Consider the following 16,254-nt stretch of genomic DNA (forward strand, 5'->3'; position numbering starts at 1 on the left):
TTTGTTTGTTTTTTTTTTTATGATACTGGTGTACCTTGCTGAACTGCAGTAGTCATAACGGAGGGAGATACGAAATACTTAGTATGAAGTAGTGAGGGGAGAAACTAATGAATGGAGCTATTTACGTACGCAGACTCTGTGTTGTACATTAACCTTGAGAACCTTGATGCACTTTGTTTAGAATACCGTTGGCTTATTGCCACTATTAAGTCTACTAGAGACAAATACAGTATATATGGCAAAAAAATCTTGGCTCTTCATAGGCAGAAATGGATTTATGCAATGGAGCTACAGTCAACCTGATTAACATTACAGAGGCCACAAGTGGTTTAGGTTTAATAATTGATAGCCAGTGGGTGGACCATCCTGTCTCCTCCCTTATTTCATTTAGTCCTGATGTTGTTGCAAGTAATTTTTTTTTTCTCTCATATTTTCAGGCAAGTTGGAATTGAAATCAAAGATTTTGGACAAAGCTGGAGGAGTGGTGTTGCATTTTATTCCATTATCCATTCTATCCGTCCAGATTTAGTGGATATGGAGAAAGTGAAGGGAAGGTCAAACAGAGAAAACCTGGAAGAAGCTTTCACAATTGCAGAAGCAGAACTAGGAATTCCAAGGCTCCTTGATCCAGAAGGTACCTAGTGCATAGTTGAAAAAAGTTTTAACTACTTGCATGGGTTAAACCAGATGTGATAATTCATACTGTTTAGACATTTGTGCCATTCAGCTAAAGATTAATTTACTGTGTTTTATACTTGTTTAGATGTGGATGTTGACAAGCCAGATGAAAAGTCCGTCATGACCTATGTAGCCCAGTTTTTGAAGTACTGTCCTGATCCTCATCATACAGTGCCTGATGTGCAGGAGAATGATGTAAGTTTATCATGCATACAATTAAGTTTATAATTATGGGGGCTTTGTAAATCCATTTTATAGCTTTTTAAAAAGTTTATTATGTTTCCTTTTGATGAGCAGTTCAAGTGAAATGCAAGCACAGTAAAAAAAAATGGGAAACATTAGGTGAGAATAAAGGACCAGTGTTGCAGATGTTTACTAGTAGATGGAGAAAACAGAATGGTGATCCCGTAGAGATTTTTCTATTTTCAGCAGTAGGAGCCAAAAAGAACAGAAACAGCTATTGTAAATAGTGGCAAACCTATGGAATCTATTCCAAAAATGCTTTCAAGCATAACACCAACAAGATTGCAATAATTTGTTACCTGAAGCAGTGCATCACTTTTGTTTCTATCATACTTGGTTTCTTGATAAGAACAAGAATAGGCCAACAGATTGCTTAGGTTTAGCCTCTGGGCTTTTAGGCTTGAGAGGCAGTTAAAATTTTGACACAGGTTTCTTTCTATTGCACAGTGATATTTAACTGTTTGCTCTAAGGAATTGTTTTCAGTCATGTCTTTTTCTTGGGTTTTGTTTCCTGTATGCTCTAGCGCATTGGTTTTGTATTAGAATGGCTATACTCAGTGATGCCAAGTGATCATGACTCACTTCCTAACCCTGATCGTTCGCTTGCTTCGTGGCAAACACAGGAAACACTGCTGAGACAATCTGCTCAGCCCCAGCAAGAAAGAAAGAGGAAGCATTTTTTATCTGTGTTTCTTTGCATTCCCTACAGAGCTATAGAAGAGCTTTGAAAGGCGTGAATCTCCTTCCTTACAGTGTTGTGTGGCTAAGGCTGCTTACAGCTTTGCTGTCCAATTCTAGTGCCTGATCACTGCAGTTTTAAGTTTTCTTCACTGCACCATCAGTCTTGAGGACATACATGTGCTGATGCCATAGCATCCCCCTGAACAGTGAGGCTGCTGAAACAGAGGGTGTGAACACTGAAGCCTCATGCTGTGGTCTGTGGCAGGCTAAGGCAGCTCCATTGTCTCTATACCATGGCACACAATGCAGTTTCTGCTGCCAACAGCCTTGGCTAGGTCTGCTGCTTCTGCTGGGGTTGGATTTTGAGGAACATCCTTACTGCCTTTTCCTGGGTTTATGCAGAGACAATGTAGGAAAGTGCAGGACTCAGCCACTCCATGCTCTGTTTCTCTCTGACTATACCCACAGACACTCTAGCACATGAGCTGTGAAAGGTAAACTAATGAATTAGGAAAAACCACCTACATATTAGGAAAAATTTCTTCACTATGAGGGTGGTAAGACATTGGAACAGGTTTCCCAGAGAGGTTGTGGATGTCCCAACCCTGAAAGCATTTTCAAGGCTTCAGATCTAATATGAAAACTACTTTAGTAGGTATGATACAGGCACAGGAACTTGGTGATATTCTAGGTACATCTTGTATTCTTACAAGTGTGGCTTTCGTATTTTTCTCTGTGGACTTTCTGCCTGCTTTGCTTTATTTTGTTTGCCCTTTTTTTTTTTTTTCCCCTCTCCTTCTTGCTTTCCCATTTGATTCATATTGCTAGGAACTTCAAGCAATCCCAACTTTTGTGATTTCTTTTATGAAATTTAAGGTAAGGGTGATATACTCCATGATAATTGCTTGAACTGCACTTTCATGGTTGTTACCTGGTTTTACCCTGCACTTATTTGACTTCAGATTTTATGTGGGTTTATGTACATTTGTTTGCTAGCCTTATGTTAATCTTCCAGAAAAGGAAGTAGATTAACATAATAAGTCTAAGTCTGCTTTCTTATATGAGCCTATACTAACAGCCTCAATTTTACAAATAATTTCAGAAAAATATCATAGAAAAGCAAGTAAACTTTCCTTTAATAATTTTTAAACCACGCTTTGAGTTTTCTGAAGTAAAGTTATAAACATGAAAAATAGATTATAGATTGCTGTTTCTAGTCATTTAATCTCCTTCTAGATGGCTATTTTTGTACATCTAGGTTTATAGAGTAGATACTAGATTGTATAGATGACTGTTTAAGTGACGTATGTGGACTGTAGTTTGAAAGGAGAGAGCATTCATGTGTAATTGCATGATATGTGCTGCTCCTTTTTCATATAAATGCTATTTAAAAAAAAAAAAAAAACGCTTTTTTAATCAATTTAGACATTTAGATAGTTATAATTTTCTAGTATTAACTGAATGTTCATTTGCAATGAACATTCAGAGGTGAAACTGGAAGACTGCAGAAGTGAATATATTATGAAACAAATAACATGTGTCACCAGTCAGTCAGTAGGATTATAGTTTGACCTGATCCAATTAATTACCTTGGTTCCACACTCATTTTTGTGTGGGGGTTTTGTTGTTGTTTTGGATTTGGTTTTTATTTTGTTTTGTTGTTTGGGGGGGGGTTTAATATATAAACGATAGGTTATTTTCAAGTAAGTATGATCAAGGGTTCCTCATACTTTGTATATCTAAATAGTGTTATGTGTTGAAGTGTAGATTAATACTGATAGCAGAATTATTCCCATCTTCCCAACCCATTCAAGTAAGTTTGGGCAGCTTAAATGGGACCTTGCTGTACATTCTGGGTCTTATACAGGCCCAGTGCATTGCTGCTGAAGCTAGTGAAGATTTGAGGTCGTGAAAGTTCTGTCAATTTCTGCATTTTGGTATAAATTTAAGAATAAGGAAGTATACTCCTTCAAATTATTTCCCTTCTTGTGCTCTGATGAGCAAGTAATTCAGAAGATAATCCTGTCACCTCCAACATCCTTATTCCAGTAGAGTTCCCCAATATAAGAGGAATTTCCTGAACAGAAGATACAAAAAAAACTTTCTGAGCTCTTTCAGTGATTTACTGTCTGCTTTTACAGACAGGTATTGTTGGCTCATCCCTGAAGATGATGCTTGGCTCAGCATTCACCATGCATCCATGATACTCTTGTCAGTGAACGTTTTTCAGTTACACATGCACATCCAGTATCACATAAATATAAGCCCAAGTTTTCCAAAGGAATAGAATAATTAATTGAATTGATTTATAAACATTTTTAAAGGGACTTGATTTTGTAACACATAGGAAATACAATCGTTCAACATCCCTAAAAACAGGTGAATTAGTTTTTTAGATATAAAAGTTCATATTTGAAAATTCTATCCTGCCTGTGCCTGGGAATTTGAACAGTTCTCCTGGTTTATAATTACATATTAAAGAACCTAACAAAGAACTAATTTTCCAGTCCATAATTAAATTTCGCATGAAACACAGATGCCTATTTTTAGCCCTTCAAACACTGAAGTATTCTCTATTATGTAATTTTCAAATTAACTCCAGTATATAAGTTAAAAAAATAATGTTTTGACTTTGATTCTGGGCCAAAAACTTCCTTTGTAAATTTAAATTGTACCCCCTTATCATATTGGAACTCATAAACGCTTTTCTCTAATTACCTTCTTTGATGTTCTTTGGCATTTGAGTTCTGTTCACCTCTGCAAATCAGTGAATATTCGTAGAATAGTATCAGGATAAATTCTTTAAAATGCTGTTTGGAAGTGTTATGCAGAAAAAGTCATAGTGGCTTAGATAAACTGAAATAAATGTGGTTGGAGAGCAATGATCCTCAAGATGGGAAAAACACAAATGGTTATAATTATCCTAGATAACTTTTTTCAGATGGTTTATGTTCTGATCTTTATGCTACTTCAGATGCTCAGGCTTTGGAAAATTGTTTGCATATCTGTAATAATATCCTTTCAATTTTTTATTTTTTTTTTTTACTAAGAGGAAGAAGCACTACGCACTCATAAAAGTCATATTTTAAGAATGATAGCTCATTAAACCTGGGGGTCATTGGTGACAGGTGCCTTGCTGTCTAAGGAAGTGAATATTTTATGTCAGTTACCCAAACTGAGACTCTAAAATGCCTTTGTGTCAACCAGGGACCATAGAACCGTGTTTGCAGGTGATAAGTGATGCACTGAACTGGAAACCTGTGAAAATATATGAATAAATAAATAAAACGTTTATCATACATTGTCTTTAACAGCATTCAAACAGGTGGTTACTGAAACACCTACATTTTCTGCAATTAAACAAAGTAACCAAAAAGCTAACTAAATAGTGTGGGGCAAATCACAGAAGACTCAATGCCACCTGTTAACTTGATCTTTTCACTTAATGTTGGAAAAACGGTATGTGATTTAAGAAAGCTGCAGCTGTTCCTGTGTTCTTTACCTCCAGGTACCAGAGGTGTTCTTGATTGCAACGATACTCTATTTCAAAAAAAATTGGTCAATTTTAGCCATTATTAAATTTTAAAGTTGTGTTGACAGGAATCTTACAAAATACCTATTTATGTATGCAACTGTATGAACAGTTGCAGCCACACAGATGGTCTGGCAGACTGACCTTGAGGAGGTGCTTCGCAGCAACATGAACGTGAGCTATACAGGAGTAAAAGCCAGTGTTTTACAAAACTAAATTTATAGTGTGAACTAAAAGTAAGGTACAGAACATTGTGACACGCTTATTCTCTTCCTGACTCCAGACTGGCATACTTAAAGTTTCAGTTAGTAGGATTGTTATAGGACTTTCAATCCATTAAGATTGCAGGGGGGTTGATGACCTTTGGAGGTCTCTTCTAACCAAAACGATTCTATGATTCAAACTATAATAGGTTCTGTGATGCTATAAGATGCATAGTCTGGTATTGCCTTTTTTGGAGCTGACTGTTGAATACTAATAGAGATATCACTAAAGTTATAACTTCTAATGAATGGAGGGTATTTAATACCAAAGTTCCTGATGGCTGGGTGAGTTAAGAATTCCCTCATGTATTTATCTCCTCATGAAGGAGTATTCCTGGCTTTACTGTTTGTCTCAAAGAATACTGATGTTATTTTCCCACACATAGAGCCAACTATCAGACCAGAAGAGTAGGAACTTTAATTTTCTTCTCTATATTTTAATGATTTGAGAAGTTGAAAGCAGTAGGAGTTTTGGCTTCTTGAGACTGTATGTGCAGTCAAGGAAACCCTAGCATTACAATTAGCTGGAGCAGGGAAGCGTTGTATGTGTTCTATCATGTTGCTCAGGTACCAACTTTTGGTGAGTGTCAGAAGGCAGGAGCATGAGCTGTAGCAAACTTTGTTCCAGCACAGGTGCTCTAATACCATGTTAACCTTGCTGAAACTACCCGGATAGAACTTACCTAGCACAATCTGTTGTGCAAAATCTGTCCAAACAGCAAGCACTGTACTGAGTAGAGGATCAGCAAGAGAATTAGCAGAAGTACATCAAAGAATGGTTTCTTTCCTATCTGAGTATCCTGCCCTTTCCTCAGCTGAAATAAAGCAATAGTTGAATGCTTTTAAAATTATTAAGGGAAGTTATACATTAAATATTTGAGGCATCTTTCAAAGAAAGTAACCATAATTGACTCTTTTCTCCAGAGAAAGTTACAAAAAAGTACTTTTTCTCTTACATACAGTCAGTGGCTATTCTTTTTTATCACATGGCCCATTTTTTCTTCTTTCATGTGATGCTTGAAACTTAATTACTCATTTTAGGTCATTAACTCATGTGATGTGCTGTTGCATTTTTTCACTCTAGTGAATCTTTTTCAGCCAAATTTTAGCAGTAATATGGCTTCTTTTGTTTCAAAGAGTAGCTTCTGTTAATAGCCAGCACATATGGTCCCTTAGTTGGAAATCTCAGGCAGACACTTGTGTCCTACTTGATTAGCCTGCTTACACAGTGCACAAAGAAACTTTCTCATAGAACATCCTCACATACCTGAGATTTCCTGTCACTATTTTTCTGTTTACTACCATGTCACTTAATACTGCCGTGAATTTTGCAGCATTGGAAAGCATCAATACGATGGCAGACTGAAGCATTAAAGCAAAACCGTAAAACAAATAGGCTGTTCTTCAAAGCCATAAAATTACATGTAAGGAAAAGAAACTGAATACAACTGGGTTTTCTTTCTTTTAATTTTCTTTGCTAAAACATTTTCTATCAAAATATTTTGCCAACTTCTGAGCTTGAAGCTTGATGTCAAGGATTGCCCTGAAGTAAATCAGAAATAAAATGGTGGTAGATGATAAAATCCTCTCCTGTCTCAGCTCAAGTAACTATTACTGAAAATTGTCTCTTCAAATATGTGGAAGATTAAAACTACCTTTTAAGGTATATGTAAAGGACTTTGTGTGTTAATTTAATGTCAGGTTAGAAGTAATATCTCTAACACTGCAATGTACCAAATTGTCATTATTTCACCACTCTTAGACTCGCATTTAAATTCTGAGTTCTCTTATACTCAGAAAGTGCTTTTCTGTCAGCTATATGAAGAGAATTGGACCCAGATGCTCCATTGTCTTTCTTTTCAACTAATGACCTAAACTTGCTAGAAAGATGGACTGTATCTGACACCTTTACTAATAGGCCGCAATATTTTTCTTGTGTGTGGTTATACTAAATCATAGAAGGAAGACAGACTGATGCTGCGAGACCTAAAAGTGTGGGCAGAACAATTTGAAAGAGACTTAGCCCGAGCACAAATGGCAGAAACAAGCTTACAGGAGAAATACCAGGTAAGCAGTAGTGAAAATTTTGCATGGTATAAGTCTTCACTGTCATCATTATGTGTAACATGTATTGCAGTATTTTGTATAAACTGTATATATGCAAGTCAGTATACTGTAGTTTAAAGAAATAAGGACACAAATTGTCTTGCCTTTTATTGGTGGAGGAATTATAATGTCAGCCCCAGCTTTCCTACGTAGAACAGTGCACAGATGGTTTTCCTAACACGGAGCTTTTTCTAGCAGTGTGAAGAAGGACTGTCCTACTTAGAAGTGAGCATGTGTCTGTACAGTCGTTCCAGATCCTGCATGATATAGCTGAGATGGGAATTGTGACTGAAGGCTGGATGAGGTGACAGAGGGAGAGGACAGGGTTTAGAGCTTAATGTTTAACTCCTCTCTCAAAGGTTAATGCCTAGATCAGTAATATAAATCTGGGCCTATATTTTCTCCTGAATCAGGGCTGCTCTGTAGAAGTAGCCAGTGCATGTCTCAAGTAGCATTTAATCTGTTTGCTAGTTTATCTGATCAGTTATTATTTCCTTTCATATAGTATTCAGGCATCTGATAACAGAAGGGAAATACAAAAGTCCTACCTATATTCCTTTGGAGGATTCTGAAGTCTCTATATACCTTAAATAAAATGCATTTCAGTGTAATTATAAAAGGTTACTGCTACTACTCTTTGGGAATGATTATGACTTCTATCAGCACAAAATGTCATAGGTTGTAGTACTACATAAATATTGAAGAATTTAATTGTTTCACTCTTTGCAACATTGATTTTATTTTCTCTTTGTGCAGTCATTTAAGCACTTCAGAGTACAATATGAGGCAAAAAGGAAACAGATTGAACGTGTAACCCAGTCCTTAAGGAAAGATGGTAAATTATCACTTGATCAAGCTATGGTGAAGCAAGCATGGGAAAGAGTTTCTTCCAGGGTAAGTTGAAAATTATTATGCTATATATTTTTTATTAAATGAAGGATGAGAATTTAAAATCATTTAGACATCTGTTTGCTATTGGTTTTATTGGCATTAGGAACCTAAAAATGGACCAATTTTCTAGCACTGTTGAATTATTTTGCATTTGTTTTGAGAATATTTACTTCACTATCAGCTTTAACATTGCTCAAAGATAAGGCTGTGAGCTTTAAGGTAAAGACTATACTTTGATTCTAATCTAACATTTTCTTAATATGACTAAAAAATATTCTGTATATTACTGAATAAATTATCAATAAATGAGGCTTTAATGTTATTTTTTATCTGGTTGTAATAATGATAAATTAATATTGAGTTTATTTTATACTAATTTTGTAATAATTGAATGAAAAACCCCAAGCTAGTTATATTGTTTGTACCAAATAAGAACCTATTAAATCATGATTACTCAGTGTATATTCATGGATTTTTTTTTAATGTCATATATTTAACAGAGGATCTGCTCACAAATATTCTGACGCAATTTTTGTTAATTTTCACTCCCGTAACTGGGATTGCCAAAAAGAGGTGATATTTTGCTGCTATATTCTCAACTCCACGGTCCTTTACACATAGAAAATATGTTTAAAACAGAGAAAAAAAGATTTTATGCAAAAGCATGAAATAAATGACATTTGGTGGAAGAAGGTCTCAACATTCCTTGCTGTGCCTATGAACTGATGAAATTACAGATCTTTAGCATGTCAGTTGTTGCAGTTTGTATGTGTCTGGTTCTGTAACTCAATTATCATTCTGAAAGGAAAATACCCAAATCAATGAATTCTTAAAGAAATTTTGTTGCCTGTGAGATTGCTGTAATTTCAGAATTAGTTTGAAGCAATATACCTAAGGTTGTGTCTCTATGGGTGTTTGGTCTTACAGTATAAAGTTTAAATTTTCTCAAGATATTTGTTTGTATAATTAGGCAAGGAGGGATGTTCAATCCTCTTACTTTTATTTCCTAGCTACTTGATTGGCATATACACCTTGATAAATCTCTTCCTGCGCCTTTGGGAACAATAGGTGCTTGGCTGTATAGAGCAGAGGCTGCTCTGAGGGAAGAAGTAACTATTCAGCAAGCTCATGAGGAAACAGCAAATACAATACACCGGAAGCTTGAGCAGCATAAGGTAGATCTACATGCATTCATTCTGTGCGTTATACTGAATTTACAATTTCCAATTGCAAACGTTCCATACTATACAAAGAAAATTATTTCTGGTTTCTGTGGGTGGCGTCATCTTGATGCTTACAGAATCTGTGTCTTTACTGATGACTTGAACTATCTGTGTATCTTACAAGCAATATTTAGACTTGCTTCTGAATGTTCCTGCTTCTTCCAGCTGAAAGATAGCAGGTATTAATATTTCAGCTTTTCCCCTATTCTAGGATTTCTGTTGGGTAAAATTCCATAGGGAGCTCCTAAGTTGGGTACATTGTTCAACTACTAGGAACTGATTAGGTGAAACAGGAAAGAGGAGGCAAACATACTTAGTGTGCTGATAGTCAAGCGCAAGTGATATGCACTGGGGGAAAACTTAGAATGAAGTGATTTTTCATGGTGTTGTGATGAGAGTTAGCATGAGAAGTCCCCTCTGCTGTGGCAATCAGGAAACTTTTCTGTATGAATTTAAGTAACTCTACCGTTATTCTTTGCAGAGACTAAGTTCTCATTTAAAATAAAAACTGAGGTTTGTCTGTGTATTTGCATAATACATATGAGAAAAATATAGACCAAAATTGTTGGTGAGATTATAAAAGAAACTGAACCAGTAAATGTGAAAAAGATGGTGTAGAGAAAGGGTGCACTTGCAGTAGTAAGACTGTACTGTTTTATATTGCTTTTTTTTTTTTCCTATTGCTGCCATTTTAAAACTTGTTTATAGTTTCATCACTGAGATTTACATAGATGAATCCTAATGTGCTATTATTGGATAGTATGAAAAGTGCATTAGTGTATTTTTTTCAGTCTTTTTTTCTAGGAAGTTGTTTTGGGTTGTTTGTTATGGTTTTGTTCAGATAACATCATCACTTTCTCTATATCTTTGTCTCATCTATGATTTAAACAAAGCAATGGTTTATTTTTGCGAACTTTATAGCTTATGGCCATTTTGAGCTAAAACAAAATGTAGCAACTTAATTGAACAAACCTCATGGAATCAGGCAAGCAGTTGAGTTTGAGTTAATATTGCCACCAAGATCAAAAAATTAAGAACAATGTCTGTGCTTTTTGAGGGTCATTTTGCCCAGCAGGATTTCACTTCATGAATATACTATATAAAAGTTTTCATGGCCTTCCAGTTGATGTTGAATGAAACTATTGGGTTCTGTTTTGATTCACAGTGTGTGTTAGGGGCATCCCTTTTTGTCTGGCAAGGTCTTAAATGCGGCTAGCCAAGATACTTGTTCCAAGTCTTTCCTTCGTGTGGCAGCATGTTAGTCACAGGTTACCTACCCTTACTGGAGCTTTCACCATGGTAAAATCAGTGCATTACTAGCATCTGAGAAAGCTTAGTGTATTTTTCTTCACCACAAGGTGTTGGTTGAAGTGGAAAACAGTGAAAATATAGGTGGATTGGTGGGGATAGTGTGACCATTTGGTGAGCTGAACCAGTGAATTACCTTTACTTTCTGTTGTGCAAACACTGGGCGTGGGCTGGAGAGACACCCTTCCTCAGCACCTAGGAATAAGCAGACATCTGTGATCAAAATACCCAAGCCTGCATTTTTTTTTCCCTAGGTGAAGAAAGGGACCTTCATATATTTTCCTCTGCTAATAGACTTCTGAGCACTTTGTGCCAAGAGCTGTCTATGCAGTAAAACAACACTGTTCTGTGTCCTCTCAGCCACTGGGGACTTGACACGTTATTGTTACAGTATCTCTTCAAAGACAGTCATTCATTTTAATATGTAGTTTCCAGGAAGCCGTTTGAAGCGATGTTGCTTAGCTACAGTTGAAATGTGCTCTGCTGTAAGGCTTTTGCTGGTACAATTCTTATCACAGGAATACAGGTCAGGTACCACATTCTGCATCCATTCCTGGTAATACAGAGAGAGCGAACCTGAAGTCTTTTAATGGTGAGAGAGTGAAAAGTTCACTAAATATTTAATATGTACTTATATAAGGAGCTGTGGATTTTCTGCTTATATATAGCAAAATAGATTAGGTCCTGAAAATTTGAATTTATACTCAATAAAGGTTATCTGTTCTAAAGATGTAAATAGTAAATTTAGCAAGATTATGCTGTTGTGATGTTTTGCAGGCTGAGTATTTACTGTGGGTATGTGCAGACTGTATTTGCAGACATGTTTAATACAGTTAAGAGTTGCTGTTTTGTTAAAGCTTTGCAGTGTATGCTCTGTTTTAAAATCTTCCATAACTGTTAGGCACAGCTGTAGCAGAGCATCTTATAAGGGGGTTCCCTATGTGAATGTTCAAGTTGATGTAAATGCTGTTGTGGTACACATAACCTCGCATGCAAATGTGAAAGCATGATCAAACAGTTAACTACATTGAGTCATCAGTGCAGGCTTAAAATTGTGCTTATTAGTTAGATAGCCTACTGTGAGCCTTCTCTGCTTCCTTTTCTCCCTTTCTCCCTCTCTCCCACCCTCTCTCCCTTTCTCTCCCTACTTCCCTTCCCCCTCCCCCCTTTGATCACTGTCTTTCTTAAAATCAAATTAGGATCTGCTGAAAAACATAGATGGTCACAAAAAGGCATTCCATGAGATCCACGGAGCCAGGTCTGTTAATGGAGTGCCTGTTCCACCTGACCAATTAGAGGATATGGCAGAGAGGTAAGGCTTTCAATCTGAAATCAAAACTCTCTGTGAAAGGGAACCGATTTGCTTTTTAATCTGTTCATGTGGAAATCACTGTCTTATTATGTTTCTAAGTGGCAAGTATAAAAAAACTGGAAGAAAAAACCTCCTAAGATAGGCATAAAAATATACCGAGTAGCCTGATGCTGTACAGATTGATGAGAATCAAAATAAACAACGGGTTTTGGAAGGGAATACTTTTTATTACTTGTCCCTGGAAGAAATGTTATGTAATAACAGCCAGGATGCATGTGAAGAAAGAAAAGAAAAATGACTTTGCAAAACTTAGTAACAGATGTAAACTGATGATTTTTATGTATAAACAGAAATTTAATTATTTTTCTATTCAAAAGCAGTCATCAGAATTATCATCATGGGTAATTAAATGTTTGTAGACTCTGAATTAGGTGAAATATTAGAAAAATATCTGAGCTAACTAAAGCTTGCAGTCTGTCCTGCAAAACTGAATATTGTGGTATTTTACTACAGTGTGATTCATTTTATAGGTTTAATTTTGTTGTCTCTTCATCTGAGCTCCATCTGTTGAAGATGGAGTTTCTGGAACTGAAGTACCGTCTACTGTCACTCCTAGTTCTTGCAGAATCAAAATTAAAATCGTGGATTATCAAATATGGAAGGCGAGAGTCAGTGGAATTACTTCTTCAAAATTATATTGTAAGTTGGGGTTGTATTCTTCTTTTTAGAATTCTTTTTGAACTATATGTAAGATTGCTAGGAATGAACAAAAAAACAGAAACAAAATAAGACTTGACAGTTATTAACTTTATGACTGCATTTTTATGGAGTATCTTTTCAGAGGTGACTCTGTCTTTCCCATGGAGAACTTTAGTTAAAAGGCTAAAAATTAATATTATTGTCTTTGCACCACCCCTTCAAAAGCAGAAATAATGTCCCAGCTGTTAACTGTCCAACCATCAACTTATCAAGTGTATCCAACTCCTAGATTTTTAATTATCTTAGATAACAATTATAAAAAACTTAATTTCATCTTTTAGAACTGCATAGATGCACTTACAATGACTGTTCACAGATGAAGTGTAGAGTTAGAGGAAGTTTTTGGAATGCAGTCCCTCACAGTACTTTTTTTTTAAGTCTTCCAAATGGAGAGAAAAAAAAAGAAAAAAGTTTTATGCTGCCTGTGTGTACTTGTTGAATGTATTATACTGATAAGGGATTTATTTTATTCTTTGAAAGCGTATGTTCCCTTTCAGTCTTACACTGCTGTATCTTGTTAAATCCAAACTTTCAGTGCCAAGTGGCTGGTAGAACAGTACCACTGCTGCACTTCTGCATTAGGGCATGAGGGATTCTTTCAAAAGCAGAGCTGGGCTAAATACTTTTTCACCCTTCTATCTAATCCATATGAGCAAAATTGCACAGGAAAATTCTTTTTTGAAAGAATTCATACAGTTATAGAATTATTCAGAGCCAGGACACTGTGTAGAAAAAGTTATTGACGCCCTGAGAGTCTGATAGTTTTTATTGTTTTTGAAGAAAACTGCAAACTCAATAGAAATGAGAATTAAAGACCTGTTCCCACTTTTTCCCTTTCTATGTTTAAACTTTAGCAGTTAGGGACATATAAAATTCAGCTTTTAAGCTTTGGTTTAGACAAGCTTTGAAAAATTCAGATGGATATTTAGAATATCAGCTTGCTAGAATGATGTGCAATTGCTAAGATTTATAATCCGTTTTTATGCTCTGTAATAATGTTGCAGTCTAAGATACTTAAAAGTGACAAGGGAAATACTGAGGAAATGGATAGTTTGGCTTCTGGATAGTTTGGCTTCTGGATTATTATTTTATATCACTTTTTAATATTTTGCTTTAAAATGGACAGTAAGTGGCAAATTTGCATGTTATTTTATGATTGCCTGAAATACTCTTGTACTTCAGACCACTAATGCTGAGATGGTCATTCTGGGAAAGAAAACGCTTCCTTTGCATCATTTCTGAAACTGCATCAAGTCAAAATGAAGGAACAGGGACAAGAGTCTAAACACATCTCAGCTTTATTCCTGATGGCCTTGGCTTCTTGCCCTTCCAGGTGTCCAGTGATGAAAAGAGGCTTTATTTGCTTTGGTTTATCTGGTAACAGTTTTCTAGGACTGAGAGCCAAGTTTTACTCTTCAGTAAATTAGGAGTCTGACGTAGGAAAGCTGTAGTCAGTACCTTATAGTCAGTGACTGTATTAGTAGGAGATAAAAATATACACGTGTTTGTCTGCCAAAGCAGACTGAGCAATGTCAGTGTTCTAGGAACATGCGTAATTAGGATCTGAATAGAGCATATGTCTGGAAAATATTTACATACTGTAGCTTAAAAAGAAAAGTGGTGGTTGTTACTTTATCCCATTTCTTCACCTGTCATATAACGTATAATGGAAAGTCAGCACAAATTGTGCACCATCAACCTGAAGAATATACTGTACCAAAGTCTCAGATGTCATGGAGATAGTGGGAACAGATATCCATGGATTTAAACCCACACAGCTGTGTTTTAGCATTGCTGTGTTGGCACTTTTTTAGCAGTGTATGCTATATAGATGTGAGAAACGCTACATATTTTATATAAAGGATTTTGTCAGATGGGAAACAATATTAATCAGTAAGGTGTCTATATTTAATTTTTGAAAATATTTCTTACTGCTCTTGAGATCAATATTATATAAGTTGTTTGATAGTCTTATTTTCTCGTATGAAGTCTTGCAGGTTTTAGTTCAGCATAAAATGTCTGTGTGTATGGGCTTGGCAAAAATGAAAGTCAAGGTTTTTTCACATAATTCGTGATGAAATATGTAGTTCTTTATGCATGCCAGGTTTTATTATTTTTTTTTAACAGTAAGGCAGAGAAAAAATCTGATTGTCCAAGATTTCTGGTTTCCTTGGTTATAAACACATTTCTAAATTATGTACTAGATAGCTGTGGTGATTTGACATAGCAACTGTAAAAGGTTTTAAAAGAGAAGATTTTTAGATATATGACGGATGACAATTTTTTTTTTTACTTTTTTTCATGTCATATGATGTGAGTTGATGAATACACAAAATATGACTGTTCTCTTCAACGTAAAATGAACTTTGACCTCATTCAAAACCTGGTTTTACCAAAATCACACTAGTACACATAGAATTTTGTCTATTCTGACATCCCAAAGCTTATGTAGACATATGAGATATACTTGCCTTACATTTGTAGACCTGTATCTGAGGAGGCATGGGAGATAGTATAAACTCCAAAACCATTCCAAAACTCTAGATAAGCACATTAGGTAAGATAATATACAAGCCCTGCAAAAAGGCAGATTTTTCTTCTTTTTTTAACAGAGGTAATGTAAGATATAATGCACTCATGTAATATAGGGATATAATTATATGTTGCACTTAAAGGAGGTAACATTTCTGAAAGACATCTAAAAAATATGTCAGTGTCATTTTCTATAAGGGATAATGAGGCATAGATGATAAAGAGCCATTAATTTGTGACCAACATATTCCCAGGTAAATTACTCCTTGCGCTATAGCAACTTACACAGCTAAACCATCACTCACAAAGGAAAGGTTCTGTGTCACACTTTGGAAAAGCATCATCTCTTTGTACAGTTTCCGCAGTCGTATTTTTACCAGTTACAAAGGAGGTGAAGAAAAACTGAAGAGTAATTCAAATGTTTTTCATCTCTTAAAGTGAGAGCTGCCTTTTTGTAAATGCTCGATACAGGAAAAATTCTTAAAGTTCAACTGGATTTGATTTTTGTGGTGACCTATATGGATTAAATTTTCTCTTTTATTAAAATGATTCCACTTAAATTTCAATGTAAAATTGTTTCCATTAAATAACTTCTCAGTTAATTGAATTCTGCACATTCAAAGTATCATACGCTACTGAGTTTCAGCAAGTCAGCAAGTAACAGACTAAGAATGTATTAAAAAAATCTTTCCATATGCAAAGTAAATAAACTGTATTTTTGAAGTC

The 16,254-nt window shown here is 35.5% G+C and overlaps 1 protein-coding gene across 14 annotated transcripts in view; it reads left to right on the plus strand.

Moving 5' to 3' along the window:
- The window catches only part of SYNE1 (spectrin repeat containing nuclear envelope protein 1), a 292,023-nt gene that overhangs the window by 68,280 nt on the left and 207,489 nt on the right, over positions 1-16,254 (plus strand). For all 14 annotated transcript variants that reach the window (XM_061378642.1, XM_061378641.1, XM_061378650.1 and 11 more), the window contains 7 exons: positions 438-634; positions 764-873; positions 7,357-7,464; positions 8,260-8,397; positions 9,405-9,569; positions 12,125-12,237; positions 12,768-12,936. In XM_061378642.1, coding sequence (XP_061234626.1) covers positions 438-634; positions 764-873; positions 7,357-7,464; positions 8,260-8,397; positions 9,405-9,569; positions 12,125-12,237; positions 12,768-12,936 — 1,000 coding nt within the window. The remainder of the gene's footprint in view (positions 1-437; positions 635-763; positions 874-7,356; positions 7,465-8,259; positions 8,398-9,404; positions 9,570-12,124; positions 12,238-12,767; positions 12,937-16,254) is intronic.

Source organism: Neopsephotus bourkii, unplaced genomic scaffold (genome assembly GCF_033783945.1).
Source record: "Neopsephotus bourkii isolate Nb327-2 ecotype Australia unplaced genomic scaffold, CSIRO-AGI_Nbou_v1 NB_1767, whole genome shotgun sequence".
NCBI classification, from domain to species: domain Eukaryota; kingdom Metazoa; phylum Chordata; class Aves; order Psittaciformes; family Psittacidae; genus Neopsephotus; species Neopsephotus bourkii.